Below are 21087 nucleotides of genomic sequence, written 5' to 3'. Positions count from 1 at the left end.
AACAGTTTTCTCTTTCTTCTAACATCACTGTTCCATCCATCCATTGAAATTATATCCTCCGTTCATTTTATCCTCATATCATTGATCATTATTGTGTTGCCCACTTTGTGTTAGCGCTGTTTTTCTCAGCCTTTTTTTGCTATTTTTCCCAGCCTTTTTTTTGCTATTTTTCCTTTCTAGAACTCCTCATATTATAGATTATAATTCTTTTGAACTATGAATCTTTGTATGCTTAAAATTTTTTTTTTATTAAAGTGTTGTTTCTAACTCTCTTTGTTTCTTGTGGGTTTTTTTTTCTTTTTTTTTCTTTAGAAGATACTCCAACTCAGCCCCCAATTATTGTGGTGCCAGTTCCCGTACCAGTGTTTGTACCTATACCTCTTCATCTTTATACTCAGTATGCACCAGTCCCATTTGGAATTCCAGTTCCAGTGAGTAATCATTTAGAGATTAAGGCTAATTTAGTACACGTTTTCCTCAGTTAAGATTTGACAGCTCCAGAGATAAACTTCTTACTGGTTGATAAAATATACCTGACTCCAATTGGGTATTATCATATTACTATATTACTTAATATGGAATATATAAAGGACTGCTTCTGTTTGTATCCTGTCTTCTAAGAAAAGGCTATGGTGTAGCTTTTTAATAACATTTCATACATAGTAAGAGCACTCAAATAGAAAAATATCAGAAGCTTTGTGTGTGTTAGAATCCTAGATTCTAGCAAGGGTGTAGAGAGGAATACTGTGATTTACAAAATTCTCCATTCATTTTTTATTGGAAATATATATTTCCCTGGTACTGAATTCTTAAGAGAAACAGTTGTGTAAAAATATTAAGGAAGAAATATAATAAAAAAAACAAGACAAATGCATTAAATAATTATTCTTTTAGAGAACTCAAGAGAGGGGCTTCAAAATGACAGGCTAGAAGGACGTGGAGGTCGCCTCAAATAAATAAAAAATATATCTACATGGGGGGAGGGTATAGCTCAGTGGTAGAGTGCATGCCTAGCATGCATGAAGTCCTGGGTTCAATTCCCAATACCTCCATTAAATAACCAAACAAACCTAATTACCTCCACCCATTAAAAAATAAAAATTAAAAAAATTTTTAAAAACTTTAAAAAATCATAAAAAAAATACATCTACATGTAGAACTTTTTTCTTAGAATGCCTGGAGGATTCAGAGACACATTTTGTTGAGTGTCCATAAAAACTTACTGAATTTTTCTTTAAATGGCTATAGTCTTATAAAAACAAACTAGCAAAACTAGCAAAAAAAAGATTGTTTTAATCATTAGCAATAGAAAAATCTTGAATTTGTTTATTATTTTTGTATTTAAATGTTCTTACAAGTAATAGTTTTGACAACAGACCTGTTAGCCAAGAAACTCTTCAGTGTGTCCTTGGTTTTTCAGCTGCCTGTCCCTATGCTTATTCCATCCTCAATGGATAACGAAGATAAAGTCACTGAGAGTATTGAAGACATTAAGGAAAAGCTTCCCTCACATCCTTTTGAAGCTGATCTCCTTGAGATGGCAGAAATGATTGCAGAAGATGAAGAAAAGGAAAAGACTCTATCTCAGGGAGGTTGGTATAATTTTAAAGTAAAGAAAGAAAAACACATCTACCAATTTTCAGGTAACTCAAGTATTTTTAAGTACCAGGCAATCAAGTAGTTTCTGAAAGCTTTATTTGTGTTTAAATACCAACTCTGTATACTTGTTAAACTTGTTGACACCTGTGAAAACTCTATCCTTTTTATGAAGGACACTAAGTGTTGATATTTAATACAGATTTTAGTTATCAATGATACCAGAAAAATAACCTATAAATCCATGATCATGTTCTGGTTTTGTCCCTATAATCAAAACCATGGTCCTCAGATAAAATTTCCTATTGTATAATAATCAGCATGTTGGTAGAAGGTAAATAGAACCTTAGGATGGAAAACCATTTGGCTCAAAGTAACCTATAGATTAATCCCATTTTATGAGTGTAGAATAATGATAATACAAATAGTTAACATCTCTTTGCTTACCATGCTCTAGACATTGTCCTAAATGCACTATGTGCATCACCTTATTAATTCTTCACGACAACCCTATGAGGGACATACTGTTTACTTCAGATTCCTCTTTTGGAAAGTAGACTTACTGTGGTTATGCAGTCAGGAAATAATGGAACCAGAAGTTGAATCCAGGTCTGTCTGGCTCCAAAGCAAATGATTTTAACCAGGCCTTAGTAATATAATATATTCCAGAAAGTTTTCTAGTCTTAATTTCTAGTCTTAATTTCCTTGATTTTTTGATGTAAGGAGAGGTATAATCATAAGAAGAGACAGAGAAAATGGTGTTTAAGATAGTGGAAATGTACAGGTGAATTTTTGCAGCGGCCTTTTCATGTATCATTGATGAGCCAAGAAATTATTCTTTTCTGACTTTTTTTTTTAATGATGGTTTTTTTTACAAAGCTGGCCCCTGGGTTTTGATTTTGCATAGTAAATGCTAGATGATTTCCTGAACACTGTAGCACTTATAAAACCTACTGTGAACTTTTCTGTTGTGTTGCCAGTAAGTTTTTAAATCAGATATATTCTGAGAGATGGATTAAAAACTTTTTATTATTAGCCCAATGTTTCTGGTCTCGTTTTGCTCTTTAGTATATAATCTCATAATTTTGACCCATTTATGTAGATTTTAATGTCTTATTTAATACTACCCCTAAGCTTCATCTTCTAATTTCTGATACTTAGTTTGGAAGTTCAAGCAATTCCTGATGATAAACCTCATTTTAAATTGGCTTCTCCACCCATATTAATAGTCAGCATTTATCAAGTGTTTCCTCTGTGGAAATATTGTGACTTTGCCTTATCCTACAATTGAGTCTCACAGAAAAACTTTAAAAACTAAGCTTCAAGACAGATAGTTTTCATCACCATAGTCTAAGTAAAATCAAATGATTTAGAAATATAAAGGAGGGAAAAATCAGTCCCAACTGAAAAGGATCTGGCTCATTTATCTTTGATTTCAGGGAAAAGAGGCAGTTTTTCTTGGTTTAAAAAAAAAAGGCTATTTCTTATATGCTTTGAATCCTTAATCTCCTTACTTTTAAAGTAGTTTTTAATTGATAGAACTTTGTTCTGTTTAGTTCCATATACTGATTGTTCATGTATTTATAAGTCTGTTGGCTTTCCAGTGCAGTGGTAGAGCATCTTTTATTTGGGAGAGAAAAAGACAATTTAAAACAGATTTGTCAACCTGTGAGTAAATAAATATTGTGTGTGTGTGTGTGTGTGTGTATCATGGTTAAAAAAAAATTTCAGCTAGCACAGGAATCCAAAACAAAGGTCTCTCTTACCATGACTTCTTTCATACTGCTATCTAGAAATGTAACCACACTTACCAGTTATAATTTGTTTAACTGTATCACTAGTGCCTAATTTTATTAATAAATCATTCTTCCTGCATATGAGGGCTATTTACTTTGAACTTCCTAGTGCAGTCATTTCATTTGAGATGCATTTTGTTTTGTGTATACTTATAAACTGGCTTATGTGCTTTTCTTTAGGATCCCAAACTTCTGAACAGGAACTCTTTCTAGACACCAAGATATTTGAAAAAGGTTTGTAATTATAAATATATTTTGGATCTTAGAAATATCACCTTTGTTACTGATACAAACCCCATGTGTAACTAATATTATCCTTGGATTTAATATTTGCAATTTTAGGTGTTTGTTGGGGGCACCAGATTTCTCTGATTATGTGCTAATTGGTAATGAAACTAATAAAAGCCATTTCAGATATTGGTTTTAAGGATTAATAGAAATAACGCTGTAAAAAAAGTGTGTCCTAGGAATATAAGTGCAGTTCTGTGAGGCTGGTACACAAGTTACTTCACTCTTGAGTGTACCTTAGGTAATTGTTCAGCAACCACATCTCAGTTTTTGGTATTTAGGGTTTTAGGGAGGTTTCTGAGAATGTCAAGAGTCTGTCTTATTTTGAGGGCTTGTTTTCTATGTATTCAGACCAAGGAAGTACTTACAGTGGTGATCTTGAATCAGAGGCAGTATCTACTCCACATAGCTGGGAGGAAGAATTGAATCATTATGCCTTGAAGTCAAATACTGTGCAAGAGGCTGATTTAGAAGTGAAGCAGTTCTCAAAAGGGGAAACTGAACAGGATTTGGAAGCAGATTTTCCATCAGGTTTGTGCAATGTAACTTATCTGTTGAAAGTTCTTTATTAAAAGATTAGTAGCACTCTGAATTGACATTATGAAGCAGTTATAAGTGTGTGGTAACAATCTAGGACACAAATGGTCCCTGCCTTTGAAGGTATTAATTCATATGACATCGTTCTTTATAAGGGGTAAATTTGTTGTTGTTGTTAACTTTCCCACAGTAATCATATAGGAGGTTTTCTTGATCGTTAATGAACTTTTTGATTGTGCTGTATCTCCTTTGTTTTCCATAGATATAAAGGTAAAATCCATATTTTATCACAAAAGAATGAATATAGTAATGATTATCTGATATTTCCTTCCCCTATCTAGGTGTTTAAGTCTGTGAGTTATTTACCTAACATTATGCTTTCTCCTGGTTCTCATAGAATCCTTTGACCCACTGAATAAAGGACAGGGAATCCAGGCACGTTCCCGAACAAGACGACGACACAGAGATGGGTTCCCCCAGCCCAGACGAAGAGTAAGCAGTAGCTTAATTTTTCTAGCATTTCTTTTTTTCAATTCTGTATGTGTTTATTAGTCCCTGCTGTTTACAAAACTCTGTAACAGCTAGGGTCAGAGAATTCTATAAATTGTTTTCCAGCGTTGTATTTTTGTTCTTCTGTTTTTGTTTCTTGAAGTCAGGAACCATATCTTTTGTTTTACATTTCTTTCAGCAAGGACTTTTAATTTTGTTTCTAAAAATTGAGGAATTTTTTTGTTCTGTTTACTTTAAAAAGTTTTTTTATAATACTTGTTGTAGACTTTCCTCTTGTTTTTAAGGTCTCTAAATTTAGCTTTCTTAACATATAACAATAATGAAATTCACTTTTTTATATAGTATAGTTATAATAGTGAAGTTCGCAAGGACTGTTTTTCATGTTGACAGGTCTTTCCTATACCAAAATTAAAGTAATAGCCTTATTTTTTTTAATTAGGTCTATTGAGTATAATTACATTTAAAAATTCATGAATTTTAAGTGTACAATTTGATGGACTTTGACAAATGTGTTCAGTATATAACTGCCACCACAATTACAGCACTCCCATTGTTCCAGAAAGTTTCTTTGTGACCTTTTGCAGTCAGTCATCCCCAGCCCCTGATAACCACTGATCTGCTTTGTGATGCAAAATAGTACTGCTTTGTCTTTTCTAAAATTTCATATGAATAAAATTATATAATTTGTATTCTAAATTCTTTCACTTAGCATGTTTTTGAGATTCGTCCGTATTATTTCATGTATCTGTAGTTTGTTCCTTTTTATTTCTGATCATTTGACTGTATGAATAAACCACAGTTTATATAGTCATTTAATAGCTGATAGAAATTTGGGTTATTTCCAGTTTTGCATCAGTTTGAATAAAGCTGCTATGAACATTCTAGTATAATATAATCTCTGTGTGAAGAATGGATATTTTCATCTGAGGAAAAATATCCAGGGGTAGGATTGCTAGGTCTTATAGTATGTGTATTTTTAACTTTGTAAGAAAGCTACCAAACTGTCCCAAAGCGAATGTACTGCTTTGAATTCCCACCAGCAGTCTGTTAGTTCTGTCTGCTCCATGACTTTATTAACATTTGGTTTTGTTGATTTCTAATTTTAACCATCCTAGTGACTGTGTAGTGGTATTTCATTGTGGTTTTATTTTAATTTGTATTTTCCTTATGACTCATAGTTGGCCATTTTTCATATACGTATTTGTGTATCTTCTTTGGTAAAGTGTCTATTCAAAACTATTGCACTTTTTTTTTTTTGGTGGCAGGGAGGTAATAAAGTTTTTTAATATATTTAGTTTTTGATGGAGGTACAGGGGATTGAACCCAGGACCTTGTGCATGCTAGGCACGCACTCTACCACTGAGATATACCCTCCCCCCCGCCATTGTACATTTTTTAATTGGATGGTCAACTTGTTGAGTTGTAAGCTTTTTATTATGGATATAATTATTTTATCAAATGACTTTTGCTCCTTTCTGTGACTTCATTTTTATTTTTTTAATAGTGAAAAACAAATGTTTTTCATTTCCATGGTTCATTTGCTTATTTATTTTCTTCCAGTTTTGTTGTGATATAATTGACATATATCACTGTAGAAATTTAAGGTGTACAGCATAATGATTTGACTTACATTCGTCATGAAATGAATACCACAATAAGATAGTAAACATCCATCATCTCATATAGATAAAAACTTAAAGAAATTAAAAAAATTGTTTTCCTTGTTATGAGAACTCTTAGGATTTACTCTCTTAACAACTTTATATATATATGTATATATATATATACATGTTTATATATATATATAAACAGAGCAGTGTTAATTTTATTTATCGTGTTGCACATTACTTCCCTAGTACTTACTTATTTTAAACTGAAACTTCCTACCTTTTGAATACCTTCATCCAGTTACCCTTCTCTTACTCTCTGCCTCTGGTAACCACAAATCTGATCTCTTTCTAAGAATTTGTTTGTTTGTTTTTGAAGTATAATTGACCTACAAGACTGTATTAGCTCCTGGAACACAACATGACTTGATATATTTTAAAATATTCACCACGATAAGTCTAGTTACGATATGTCACCATACAAAAATATTACATAATTACTGATTGTGTTCCCCACACTATACACTTCATAACAGAACTGTGACTCATTTACTTTGGGACTGGAAGTTCACACTTCTTAATTTCCCTCACCTAGTTCTCTCATCTTCCCTGACTTCCTCCCCTCTGGCAACCAGTTGTTTATTCTTTGTATCTATGATTCTCTTTCTGTTTTATTATGTTCATTCATTTGTTTTGTTTTTTTAAATTCTGGGTACAAGTGAAATTATACAGTATTTGTCTTCCTCTAATTTATTTTATTTACCATGATACCCTTTCGGTCCTTCTGTGTTGTTGCAAATGGCAAGATTACATTCTTTTTTCATGGCTGAGTAACATTCCATTTTATGTGTTGCACTGTATGTATGTATGTGTGTGTATATATGTATATACATGCATATACCACGTCTTCTTTATTCATCTAGCAGTGGACATTTAGGTTGCTTCCACGTCTTGACTATTGTCAGTAATGCTGCAGTGAGCATAGGGATGCATATATCTTTATCAATTAGTGGTTTTACATTCTTTGGATAAATATCCAGGAGTGGAATTACTGGATCATACTGTAGTTCTACTTTTAATTTTTTGAGAAACCTTCATACTGTTTTCCACAATGGCTGCACCAATTTACATTACTAATAGCAGTGCGTAGGGATTCCCTTTTTACCACATCCTTGTCAAGGCTTGCCATTTGTTGTCTTTTTGATGATAGTCGTTTTGACGGGTGTGAGGTGATACCTCATTGTGGTTTTGATTTGCGTTTCCCTGACGATTAGTGATGTGGAGTATTTTATCTTTCCATGTGTCTGTTGGACATCTGCATGACTTTTTTGGAAAAATGTCTGTTCAGATCCTTTGCCCATTTTTAATTGGGTTATTTGGGTTTTTGATACTGAATTCCATGAATTCTTTATACATTTTGGATGTTAATTCCTTGTCAGATATAATTTGCAAATATCCTCTCCCATTCAGTAGGTTGCCTTTTAATTTTGTTGATGGTTTCCTTTGCTATGCCAAAGCTTTTTAGTTTGATGTAGTCCCATTTGTTTATTTTTGCTTTCATTTCCTTTGTCTAAGGAGAAATTTTTTTTTTTAACTAAGACTGGTGTCAACGTTTCCTGCCTGTGATTTCTTCTAGGAGTTTTATGGTTTCAGGTCTTACATTAAAGTCTTCAGTCCATTTTGAGTTTAATTTTGTATGTGGTGGGAGAAAGTAGTCCAGTTTTACTCTTTCACACATAGCTCTCTAGTTTTCCCAACACCATTTATTGAAGAGGCTGTTTTTTCCCCCTTTATGAATTCTTACCTCCTTTGTCTTAGATTAATTGACTGTATAAGTGTGGGTTTATGTCTGGGCCCTCTATTCTGTTCCTTTGATATATGTGTCTGTTTTTTTGTGCCACTACCATGCTGTTTTGATTACTGTAGCTTTGTAGTAGTTTGAAGTCAGCTGAAGTCAGGAGCATGATACCTCCAGCTTTGTTCTTCTTTCTCAGTATTGTTTTGACTACTTGAGGTCTTTTGTTTTTCTATGTAAATTGTAGAAATATTTGTTCTAGTTCTGTGAAAAATGCCAGTGGTGTTCTGATAGGGATTGCATTGAATCTGTAGATTGCCTTGGGTAGTATGGTCATTTTAACAACATTCTAATCCATGAGAATGGTATATTTTTCCATTTCTTGTTTAATCTTCAGTTTCTTTATCAGTGTCTTACAGTTTTCTGACTACAGGTCTTTTACCTCCTTAGATAGATATACTCCTAGGTATTGTATTCTTTTTGATACAGTTGTAAATGGGATTGTTTTTTAAATTTCTCTTTCTGATAGTTCATTGTGAGTGTATAGAAACACAACAGATTTAGTATATTAATTTTGTATCATGCAACTTTACCAAAATCATTGGCAAGTTCTAGTAGTGTTTCAGTGTGTTGTCTTTAGGATTTTCTATGTATGTTATGTCATCTGCAAGCTGACAGTTTTCCTTCTTCCTTTCTAATTTGAATTCCTTTTATTTCTTTTTATTGTCTGATTACTGTGGCTTAGACTTACAATACTGTGTTAGATAAAAGTGGTAGAGTGGACATTGTTGCCTGATATTAGAGAAAATGGTTTTAGCTTTCTACCACTGAATATGATGTTAGCTGTGGGTTTGTCATATGTGGCCTTTATTACGCTGGGGTATGTTCCTGCTATAGCCACTTTGTAGAGAGTTTTTATCATCAGTGGATGTTGAATTTTTGTCAAAGGCTTTTTGCGTCTGTTGAGATGATCATAGCATTTTTATTCTTCAGTTTGTTAATGTGGTGTATCACACTGATTGATTTACAGATATCAAACTGTTGCATCCCTGGAATAAATCCCACTTGCTCATGGTATATGATCCTTTTACTTTATTGTTGAATTTGATATGCTAATACCTTGTTGAGAATTTTTCCATCTGTGTTCATCAGTGATATTGGCCTGTAATTATATTTTTTTGTGTGGTATCTTAGTCTGGTAAATGGAGGTACTGAGAATTGAACCTAGGACCTTGTGCGTGCTAAGTACACACTCTACCACTGAGCTATATACCCCCCACCTATTCTGGTTTTGGTATCAGGATGATGCTGGCCTTGTAGAATGAATTCATAAATGTTCCTTCCTCTTTAATATTTTCTAATAGGTTGAGAAGGGTATGTGTTAACTCTTCTTTAAATGTTTGGTCTACTTTACTTGTGAAGCTGTCTATTCCTAGACTTCCGTTTGTTGAGAGTTTTATGATTACCAATTCAATTTCATTACTGTTCATATTTTCTATGTATTCCTGAGTCAGTCTTAAAAAGAGATTTTACACTTCTAGAAATTTGTCTGTTTGTTCTAGGTGGTCCATTTAATTTGTTTATAGTAATCTTTTACAATCCTTTATATTTCTATGGTGTCAGTTGTAACTTCTCTTTCCATTTTTTATTTTATTTGGGCCCCTCTTTTTTTTTCTTGGTGAGTCTGACTAAAGGTTTATCCATTTTGTTTATCTTTTGAAAGGATCAGCTCTTGGTTTCATTGATCTTTTTAATTTTTTTTTAAGACTCCAGTTTGTTTCTGATCTGATCTTTTATGATTTCTTTCTTTCCTTTATTAACTTTTGGTTTTGTACTTTTCGTAGTTGCCTGAGGCATAAGGTTAGGTTGTTTATTTGAGATTTTTCTTGTTTCCATAGATGGACTTTGTATCACTATAAACCTACCTCTTAGAACTACTTTTTGCTTTTAAACTGATTTTGGATCATTGTGTTTTCATTTTCATTTGTCTCCAGGTATATCTTGATTTTCTCTTGTTACTTTTTCTTTTCTGCTTAGAGTATTTCCTTTAATATTTCTTGTAAAGTTGGTTTTGTGGTACTGAATTGTTTTAGCTTTTGCTTGTCTGTAAAACCCTTGATCTCTCCATCAAATCTAAATGAAAGGCTTGCCTTTTATTAGAAATATACTCTTGTTTGTAGATTTTTCCCTTTCATTACTTAATATGATGCCACTCTTTTCTGGCCTGCAGAAATCTGCTGAAAAGTCAGATAGCCGTATGGGATTTTCCTTGTAGGTAACTAATTGCTTTTCCCTTGCTGCTTTTAAATTCTGTCTTTATTATTGATGTTTGCTATTTTAATTACAAGGGTCTCTGGCTGGGGAACTGAGTTTCCCAAAGCTGGTATTGGCTTGCTGGTGTGTGGGTCTGGGTTCCATGGTGTCCCGGGGCTAGTGCTGGCCCACGGGTGGGCAGAGCTTGCTCATGGGGATCTCTGGCTGCCAGACCATGGCAGTCTTGGAGTTGGTATCAGCCTGCTGGTACGTCCTGGGGCTGGTTGCCTACCCATTGGTGGGTGGGACTGTGTCCCTACCCAGGTAGCTGCTTGGCCTCAGGCATCTCAGGATTGGTGTCAGCTGGCTGGTGGGTGGGCCAGTTTCAGTTCTAACAAGCTAGTGGGAGGATTCTGAAATGGTGCTTACCAGTGGCCTCCTTGTATAATGGGCTCCCCAGAATGGCTGCCACCAGCATCTGTGTCCCAAGGGTGAGTCCCAGTTTCCTCCTGCCTCTCTGGAAGGCTCTCCAAAATCAAGTGGATCTCACCCAGGCTCCTTTTAAATTACTGATTTTGCCCTGGGTTCAGAACATGTGGGATTTTGTATGCACCCTATAAAAGTGGAGTCTTTTGTTTCCTACAGCCTTCTGGCTCTCCTGAAAACAAGCACCACTAGCCTTCAGAGCCAAGCATTCTGAGGGGTTCATCTTTCCAGTGCAGGACCCCTGGGTGGGAGAGCCCAATGTAGGACTTGGACCCTTTACTCCTTGGGAATAATACCTGCATTTGTGATTATCTTCCAATTTGTGTGTCACCTACCTGGTGGTGTGTATCTTGATTGCACCATGTCTCTGCCACTTCTACCCATCTTGTTGTGGTTCCTTCTTTGTATCTTTAGTTTTAGAAGATCTTTTTTGCTAGTCTTCTGGTCATTTGATGGATAGTTGCTCTGTCCGTAGTTTTAGTTTTTGTGTGCCCAGAGGAGGAGATAAGCTCAAGATCATCCTACTCTGCCATCTGGGCCACCCATACCAGAAGAGAACTTTCTAATTTTGAGGAAGTGCACTGTATTAGTCTTTATTCTTTTATAATCCATGCTATTTACTATCTCATCTAAAAGTTTTTGCTTAATTTAACTATGGTAACAAAGATAATCTTACTTTTTTTTCCTAGTTTTATAATTTTATCCTTTATGTGTTTCTGTGATCCATTTTGAGATAACTCTTATGTGTAAGTTGAGACAAGCATCAGGTTTCATTTGTTTTGTATGTGGATATCCATTTGTTCCAGTACCACTCTTGGCACAGGCTATCCTTTACCCTTGAATTACACTGGCACTTTTGTTAAAAGTCAACTGACCATATATGTGTTGGTCTGTTTCTGAAACTCTGTTCTGTTCCATTGATTTATATGTCTGTTTTTATATTAGTATCAACTGTCTTGATTAATGTAGTCTTGTAGTGAGTCTTGAAGTCAGGAGTGTAAGTCTTACATCTTTGTTTTTCTTTTTCAAAATTTTTGTTTGAATTTCCGTAGATGAATTTGCAGGAGTGATATCCGAGAAATTTTGAGCCATCCAATCCATAAAGATGTTATCTTTCACCTTTATTTATATTATCTTTAATTTCTCCCAACAATATTTTCTATGTTTTATTGCACAAGTCTTATACTTGGTTAAATTTATTTAATAAGTATTTTTAAAATATTTTTGATCCTCCTGTAATAGCATTATTTTAAAATTTCCTTTCCTAGTGTTCCTCACTGGCATAGAAATAGAGATAGTTTTTGTATATTGACTTTATATGTGATAATTTTGCTCAACTAGAATCCTTTGGACTTTCTAACTACCCAATCATATTATCTGTGAATAAAGATAGTTTCACTTTTTCCTTTACAACCTTAATGCATTTTCTTTCTTTTTCTTGATCTATTGCATTAACTAGGCTTTTAATACAAGGTTGAATATAAGTGGTGAGTGCAGCAGGCCTTCATGCCTATTCCCAGTCTTGGGGAAGTGTTCATCCTTGCAATTTGAAGTATGATGTTAGGTGTATGTTTCTCATAGATGGCCTATATCAAGTTCAGGAAGTTCTCTTCTGTTTCTCATTTGCTCAGAGTTTTGTCATGATTATGATTTGGACGTTATCAGGTGGATCTCTTGATGATCATCTAGTATTTCTTTTCTGAGTCTGTTAAAATGATGAAATACATTAATTTTTTAAATGATAAGTTAACTTGCATTCATGGGATAAACACTTTTTTGATATATTTACTTTTTTAATTGAATTATAGTCGATTTACAACATTGTATTAGTTTATGTGTACAGCATATTGATTCATTTATACATATATACATATATTCCTTTTCATATTCTTCAGTATAGGTTATTATAAGGTACTGACTAGAGTTCCCTTTGCTATACAGTATGACCTTTTTGTTCATCTGTTTTATATATAGTAATTAGTATCTGCAAATCCCAAACTCCCAACTTATCCTTCCCTACCTCCTTTCCCCTGGTAACCGTAAGTTTGTTTTCTGTGTCTGTGAGTCTGTGTTTTGTAAATTAGTTCATCTGTGGGTTTTTTTTTTAAATTCCATATAAAAGTGATATCATATGGTATTTTTCTTTCTCTTCCTGGCTTATTTAGTATGATCATCTCTAGGTCCATCTAGGTTGCTGCAAATGGCATTATTTCATTCGTTTTTATGGCTGATTAGTATTCTACTGTGTGTGTGTGTGTGTGTGTGTGTGTGTGTGTATCACAATTTCTTTATCCAGTTGTCTGTCAGTGGACATTTAGGTTGCTTCTACATCTTGGCTGTTGTAAATAGTGCTGCTGTGAACATTGTGGTACATACATCTTTTCAAATTGGAGGTTTGTCTGGATATATGCCCAGGAGTGGGATTGCTGGATCATATGGTAATACTTTTTTTAAAAGTTTATTTTTTTATTGAATGAAAGATGATTTAAATGCTACATAGTGCGTTACAGTTTTCAAAAGTTTCACACACATGATTTCATATAATCCTATAATAACCCTCTTTTAAAAAATCCCTTACCCCTACATTGCCCCTTCCCTCTTCCCTCTACTTGCTGTTAACCACTAGTTTGTTCTCAAAATCTATGAGTCTCCTCCTTTTTTGTTTTATTCACTAGTTGTATTTTTTTTTAGATTCCGCATTTAAGTGAAATCATGCAGTATTTGTCTCTCTGTCTGACTTACTTCACTTAGCTTATATAATGCCCTCCAAGTCCATCCATGTTGCTACAAATGGCAAATTTTATTCTTTTTAATGGCTGAGTAATATTCCTGTGTGTGTTTGTGTGTGTACACCACATCTTCTTTACCCATTCAGCTCTCTTGATGAACACTTAGTTTGCTTCTGTACCTTGGCAATTGTAAATTACACTGCTGTGAGACTTGGGGTGCATGTATCTTTTTGAATTAGTGTTCTTGGTTTTTTTCTAATATATTCCCAGTAGTGGAAATGCTGGCTCATATCATAGTTCTATTTTTAGTGTTTTGAGAAACCTCCACACTGTTTTCCATAGTAGCTGCACCAATTTACAGTTCTACCAACAGTATAGGCGGTTTCCCTTTTTGTTTTTCTTTTATATATTGCTGGATTCTGTTTTCTAATATTTGTTAAGATTTTAGGTGTCTCATTTTAAGAGAGATCTGTAGTTTTCTTGTAATGACTTTATCTGGCCTTGCTGTCAGGGCAATAGTAACGTAAAGTGAGTTAGTGTTCTTCTATTTTCTGAAATACAATTTATATAATTACTTCAATTGTTGAGTAGAATTCAGCAGTGAAGCCATCTGGGTCTGGAATTTTTTTTTTGTGGGAAGATTTTAAACTATGAGTTGAATTTTTTTGGCTTTTTAGATTATCTGTTTCTCCTAGAGCAAGCTTTGTTAGTTTGTCTTTCAAGAAATTTATTCATTTTATCTAAGTTGACAAGTTTTTTTGTCATAATGATATGTTCATAATGTTCTCTTACTCTTTTTATGTCTATAGGATCAGGTGTTGATAATTTGTATCTTCTTTATTTTTATCCCTGATTATTCTAGCCAGAGATTTATCATTTTTTCATCTTCTAAAACTACCAGCTTTTAGTTTATTGTTGTTTTTCTCTCTCTGTTCTTTGTCAATGATGTTTGCTGTTATTATTTCCTTACTTTGGGTTTTAATGTGGTCTTTTTTTCTGGTTTCTTAACAGAAGCTTAGATTATTTGCTTTATTTTTAAGTTTTGTTTTTTTTTTATTGTTGTTTAGAAGCTTGGATTATTGATTTAGACCTTAGACCTCTTTGCACTTCTCATAGAAACATTTTAATACTGTAAATGTCCCTATAGTACTGCTTTAGCACTGTTACAAAAACTTTGATATGTTTTGCTTTCATTTTTACTTAAAGTCAAAATATTTTCTAATTGCATTTTTTTCTCTTCTTTTATGAGGGGGAGGTAATTAGATTTATTTATTTTTATATTTGGAGGAGGTACTGGGGATTGAAACTCGGGTCCTCGTGCATGCTAAGCATACACTCTACCAGTTGAGCTGTACCCTCCCCTCTTCTAATTGCATTTTTTATCTCTTCTTTGACCCATGAGGTGTTTGTAAGTGTGTCGTTTAATTTCTAATTTTTAAGGAATTTCTTAACATTCTTGTGTTACTGTTTTCTAGTTTAATTCCATTATATTTAGCCAATTATTGAGGCTTGTTCTATAGCCCATCTATTCATATGTTCCATTAAGTAGACCTGAGTGGTAGTAACTGTTATTCACACCTCATTGGGTGGGTCGAGTATCCTAAAGCATAGTTAAGTACTCAAATGTTACTCATTATCACAATATGATCTTTTACACTTCAACTTTTTTCTCTTTTTCTTTTCTCATATCAATTGGATTAGATAACCTCTAAAGCTCTTTCTAGCTCTAAGAACTCCGAAATTTTAGGATCTAATACTGAATTCCATATTCTGTAAATTTATTCCTTTTATCTTTGAGAACCACATTTCTTACAGATCCAAAGCTAAATTTTATATTCTGTAAATTTTGGAATTCTTACAGGGACGGAAGAAGTCTATAGTGGCTGTGGAGCCCAGGAGTCTTATTCAAGGAGCCTTTCAAGGGTGCTCAGTGTCTGGGATGACACTGAAATACATGTATGGGGTAAATGCCTGGAAGAACTGGGTTCAGTGGAAAAATGCCAAGGAAGAGCAGGGGGAACTGAAATGTGGCGGTAAATACACAGCATGAATTTGTGTCTCAACTTAGGGGGTGGGAGGAATATAGATAAATGAAGTCATAAATCTATTCAGAAGGAATAAATGCTAGGTCAAAAATCCCATAAATCTTTAATTTTGGCTTTACTTAACTTTTTTCCATCTTTATTTAAAGTTCTCATTAATTTTTCTTTCCTCGTCAGGAGTTGAACATGCCTCATCCAGCCCATGTTCTGACCCTTTAGGAAGTGCTCAAGACCATGCACTCTCTCAAGAATCTTCAGAGCCTGGCTGTAGAGGTAAAACTCATGTCTCTCTTTGTGGTTTGAATTGCTTGTAGTATCATTGTTGATTTGAAATTTGTAAATATAATATTAAAAATTACTTAAAATTTGAAGTCTTAACATTTAAAAAGTGAAATTATTATTCTACTCCCAATTTTAAAGGGCTTGATATAAATGTAAGATTGTATCTTCTGATCATGAGTTTGTTATGCAAATATAAGTTTTTTTTTTTTTTTCCTAATGCTTTGCAAGTGGCTCAAATCTGCCTTCTTGAGCCCTTTATCTGTAGAGTAGCCCATGTGGAACCCAAGGTTTTGTTTTGGTGGGTTTTTTTTTTTTTTCTTTTTTCTTTTTTGAGAAAAATACCTGGAAAAGCCTTGCTGCTTCTGTAGGAATTTTTCCTAACAGTAAGCTGTATATTTGACCATATTTGTGAGTTTCACTTTTGGTGCCAGGAAATTTGGAACCCAATAAATAGTTCAAAAAGAACAGCAGTGTATAATTTTAGAGCCCTAATCATTAGCTTTCTTTTTTCCCTTGTTTTATTGTCCTTTTCTGTACTTTGCTTTCAGTTTATATTTTCCTTTTTAATTATCTGTGTTTTACATAAGATACTTAAACAATCTTTGTGGAATAAGATGGGACAGGAATAGATGAGTATGTCCTTGTAACTAGATTTTTTTACCCCTTTCCAACTATACCTTCTCTCTACTACCTGGATGATTGCATGCATTCTTGGCTTCACCTTAGTCTACCTGCTGGTTTTGGGGTACACATAACTCTCCTTATTGGAACAGTTAGTTTCTGTTGTGGTCTGTGACTGACCATTGAGTTCTCACAGATCAAATGTAATCTCTTTGCTCTGGAGTGATATAAATATACTCCTGTTATAGGGATTTATTAGGCCCTTTACCTCCCACTTTGAGCTATAGCACGTTTTGTTGTTATTGTTTTCCAAAAGGATGCTTTGTTTTAAAAAAGAAAGAAGGGTAGTGGGAATGGAGAGGTAATATTATATTAGACTACCAGGCCTAAATGTAAGAGCCACGGGGGATCCCTACTCATTCCAACTACTTACTCATTGAAAAAAATTCTTACTGAATATATCCATATTGTATCAGGCATGGTGGTAGGTACTTGGGTGAAAAGGTCAAACATGGTTTTTGCTCTCACAAGCTGTCTGTTTCCACTTGCAAAACCAACTTATGGGAGGATAAGTATATCTTTGGAGAAACATGTGCGGTCTTTTCCAAATGCAGAAAATCAGTGGCTGGGAAGAGTGTTTCAGCTCTTATCCCACAATAAGAGCAATCTGTTGCAGTAGGATCTCTACAAATTAAATTGGATACATATGCTTAAAATTAATTCAGTTGTTAAGTGTCTTCAGAATCTTAATATGATTTTAAGCTTACCGTGATCTTCCCCCATATGCCCTCTTTGTTGCTGTGTACCTAAGTCCCATGAACTTTACCACTTTTGTGGCCGAGCATATACTGTATTCCACCATTTTTAAAGGCATGAAGCTGTTATGGTTTATTTAAAGTGTTCTGTTTTCAAATAAATACAAGGAAAGTAAGTTAAACAGCATTCTTTTTTGCAGATATTCCCAGAGCCTTTAATATATTAAAAAACATTGTGAATTCTTAAGAGGCAGTTGTCATATACTGTTGTTTTCCAAATTTATCAGATCTTAGAAACCCAGTTTTCTTGAGCTCTCATATGACTGGTATTTTATGGGATATACTTTGGGAAATCTTTTTATATCTTCAGATTGGAATTCTTTATCCACCTGTTTAATTCTTCTCCACCTTTCAAGGTCTAGCCTTAGTGTCACATCCTCCAGAATCTAATATGATCCTTCCCTGTCTATTGGATTTCCCTCATTTATTTTCATAGAATCCAATTTAAATAAAACCCCTATCATCGTACCTGTTACGTAGTGTGTGCTAACATTGTCTTTATTTCTTTAACTACAAAAAAATAGCAGCCTTGAGAGCAGGCTCTGTCTCTAACCCATGTGTTTACCAGTGTACATCACAGTACCTGGGGGGGTCACTGCAGTCAGTATTTATTTAGTGAATCAAGTAATGTTATTATTTTTCTTTTAAGTTAATATTTTGGACTTTTTCTACCTTTTTGCAGTCCGTGCTGTCAAGCTGAAGGAAGATATTCTGTCCTGCACTTTTGCTGAGTTGAGTTTGGGCTTATGCCAGTTTATCCAAGAGGTGCGGAGACCAAATGGTGAAAAATATGATCCAGACAGTATCTTATACTTGTGCCTTGGAATTCAGCAGGTATGAAATTCAGTGACTGTTATGAAGTCTATTACATTTTTAATAATTCTGGTAGAATTTGTGAATTAAGCTGAAAAATTATAGTGTATATTGTTTTTTTGATATTGTCCCTATACACTCTTCTTAATGAACCACTGACCCTGCTTTAAAAGCCTTGATCATATAAGCTTTTTGTAAGCTACATTGAGACTGTTAGTAGAATAACAGAAATTGAGGATGGTGCATTTTATTGCTAAATGGACAAAAAAGGCAATAAATAGCAATAGAACTGATACAGATGATTTGACATAGGTGGCTCTGCGTGTTTGTATGTATGTATGTATGTATAATTGTGTAGTCTCATTTAAATTTTTTAATGCGAATTAGAATATGTCATTATTTACCACATTAGCAAAAATCAAAAAATTAAAACACTTCATTGTTGATACAAATTCTGTGAGATGGAGTGTCCCCTTCATAGTTGGTGGTTTTTAGTACATACTTTCTAGAAGGCAGTTTTGAGCATATCTTTCAGGAAGTTTTTTGAATGTTCAGATTCTTTCTATAGTAATTCATTTCTGGGGAGTTTGTTAAAGCTCTGAAGTTCAGACATCATTGCATGAAACTGGAAATTACCTCAGTGTCCACCAAAGTGTGATGGTTAAGTAAATTATAATATATTTATAAAGTTGTATGTTATGTAGCCATTTTATCCCCTTTTTATTCCCATTTCCTGAGATAACCTGTTTGCAGCATATCTTTTTGTGCAATACGTTTATATATGTGTATAGATGTTTGTTAATAGTTTTTGTTTTGCTTAGTTTTTAGCAAAATGTGGCACATACTATGCACATTTTTTGCAGCTTGCTTTTCTCAACCTACGTATCCCTCCAAGTGAATATAAATCAGACTCCTTCCTTTAAAAAAGAAAGCTGCTTAGTATTGCAGAGTATGAATACACCAGTTACTCAGCCTTTCCTCTGTTACACATTCAGATTGTTTCCCACCCCCCTTACTCTTACAGAAACAGTGCTTCAGGAAATATTTTGTTTATATTCCTGATGAACTCATGGTTTTATTTCTAGGTTAAAGCATATTATGTGTTTTTCTAATTTTAAGATATTTTCAGATACTCCTTTCCAAAATAGTTACAGTAATTTACAGTTTTACCAGCAGTGTGTATGAGTGCCTAGTTCTTGAATCCTCTTTTTAATGTTTTTTATTCTGATGAGTCTTGTTTAAATATTGTTTTCTGGCTCCAATTTTTGTAGAGTAAAATGTCTTTTTATATTGTCAGTCAATTGGATTTTTCCTATCTGTAGGATCTCATTTATATTAGGGATATTAATTCTACTGTAAGTGTTTGAAATAAATTCTTCTAGTATATTTTTGTGTTTCAGGTTTTGTGTATGTTATGTTTTACCATTCAAAAAGTTTTCTTTTTTGGTGGGGAGGGTATAGCTCAAGTGGTAGAGCAGATGCTTAGCATGCATAAGGTCCTGAGTTTAGTCCTCAGTACCTCCTCTAAAAATAAATAAATAAACGTAACTATTGCACCCCTCTCCCCAAAACAAACAATCAAACAAATAAAGGTTGGAAAAAAATTAGAAGAAAAATAACTTAAAAAAAACAGTTTTATTTTTTACGTAGTCCATAGGTTCTTTCAACAAAAATGTATTGAGTACCTACATGAGTGCATTTTGCTTAGGTAAGAATTGTGAAGATTCTGGACACGTCCCATACTCCTAGAATTTATAATATAATGTATCTAAAATATCTTCTAGTTTTATCAAAACAGATGTCAAGAAATAAGATGTTTTGTGGAATTTATTAATATTCTAATGATTTGAAATAGTCAAAACATATGTGATCATTGTCAAGATTTCAATCAAAAAACATTTGAGTACTTTACACATCAGATACTTTGTTGTATATAAAATGTACTCTATTTGTGAGATAAACCATAAACCTGTTAAAGTTTTTTCCTAGTATATCTATCTTTTTATTTGTTTATATTAATGAATGACTTTAAATAACAATATGATTAAAAAGAGGCCATAAGTTAACAAATTGTTAGATGACTGTTATAGGAAGTAAATAATTATGAACCTTTTATCAGTTTTGACAAAAAATAAACTTTCCTTAACTGTAAGGAATTTTTAAAATTTACTATTTGAATCTCAAATGTGCTTCCTCTTTTTTAACTTCTCTGATTATAAAAATAATTATGCTGGGGGTTGGTTTAGCTCAGTGGTAGAGTGTGTGCTTAGCATGCACGAGGTCCCAGGTTTAGTCCTAGGACAGCCATTGAAAAAATAATAATAATAAAAGTGAAAAATAAAAAATGTTTTAAAAATTATGCTTATTGTAGAGAATTTTGAAAACACATAAAAATGTAAAGAAACTAAACTCAGATGTAATATTAACACCTGGACTACCACTATTAACATTAGCTAAGAGGGATAATTGGCAAAAGTAACAACTAGACAAGTAACAGAAGAAAATCAACAGATAGCTAATAGAAGAATGTACCAGGAATACTTAACAATCATTTACTATGTGTGCTATGTATTAATATAAGTCCATTTCATATATTAACTCACTTAATGGTTAGTATAGCCCTATGGCGTGTGAAAACTAATATCATCACCATTTTCTGCTCAGGAACCTGAGGCACAGTGAATTAAATATCTTGCCTGAGATCTCGAAGGTAGTAAGTGGTAGGGCCAAGATGTGAATCCAGGTAGTTCATCTTCAGGGTCCATGCTTATGATCACTATGTTGGACTGACTCTCTAGTATAAAAGGTGGTCAACTGTAATCAGGGAAATTTTTCGTCTATCAGATGGATTAAAAATTTGAAAGACTGAGAAGTTTGATAATACCAAGTATTAGTGAAGGTATATGTACACTGTTGG

The 21087-nt window shown here is 33.6% G+C and overlaps 1 protein-coding gene across 3 annotated transcripts in view; it reads left to right on the top strand.

Moving 5' to 3' along the window:
- The window catches only part of ZMYM4 (zinc finger MYM-type containing 4), a 145356-nt gene that overhangs the window by 106045 nt on the left and 18224 nt on the right, over positions 1–21087 (top strand). For all 3 annotated transcript variants that reach the window (XM_072974810.1, XM_072974811.1, XM_031684015.2), the window contains 8 exons: positions 313–431; positions 1421–1592; positions 3573–3626; positions 4032–4211; positions 4615–4709; positions 15459–15630; positions 15817–15912; positions 18040–18191. In XM_072974810.1, the coding sequence (XP_072830911.1) occupies positions 313–431; positions 1421–1592; positions 3573–3626; positions 4032–4211; positions 4615–4709; positions 15459–15630; positions 15817–15912; positions 18040–18191 (1040 nt within the window). The remainder of the gene's footprint in view (positions 1–312; positions 432–1420; positions 1593–3572; positions 3627–4031; positions 4212–4614; positions 4710–15458; positions 15631–15816; positions 15913–18039; positions 18192–21087) is intronic.

This window comes from Vicugna pacos, chromosome 13 (assembly GCF_048564905.1).
Source record: "Vicugna pacos chromosome 13, VicPac4, whole genome shotgun sequence".
Taxonomy (NCBI): Eukaryota; Metazoa; Chordata; class Mammalia; order Artiodactyla; family Camelidae; genus Vicugna; species Vicugna pacos.
Note: the sequence above shows the minus strand (reverse complement) of the source record. Positions and strands in the feature narration are given on the sequence as shown.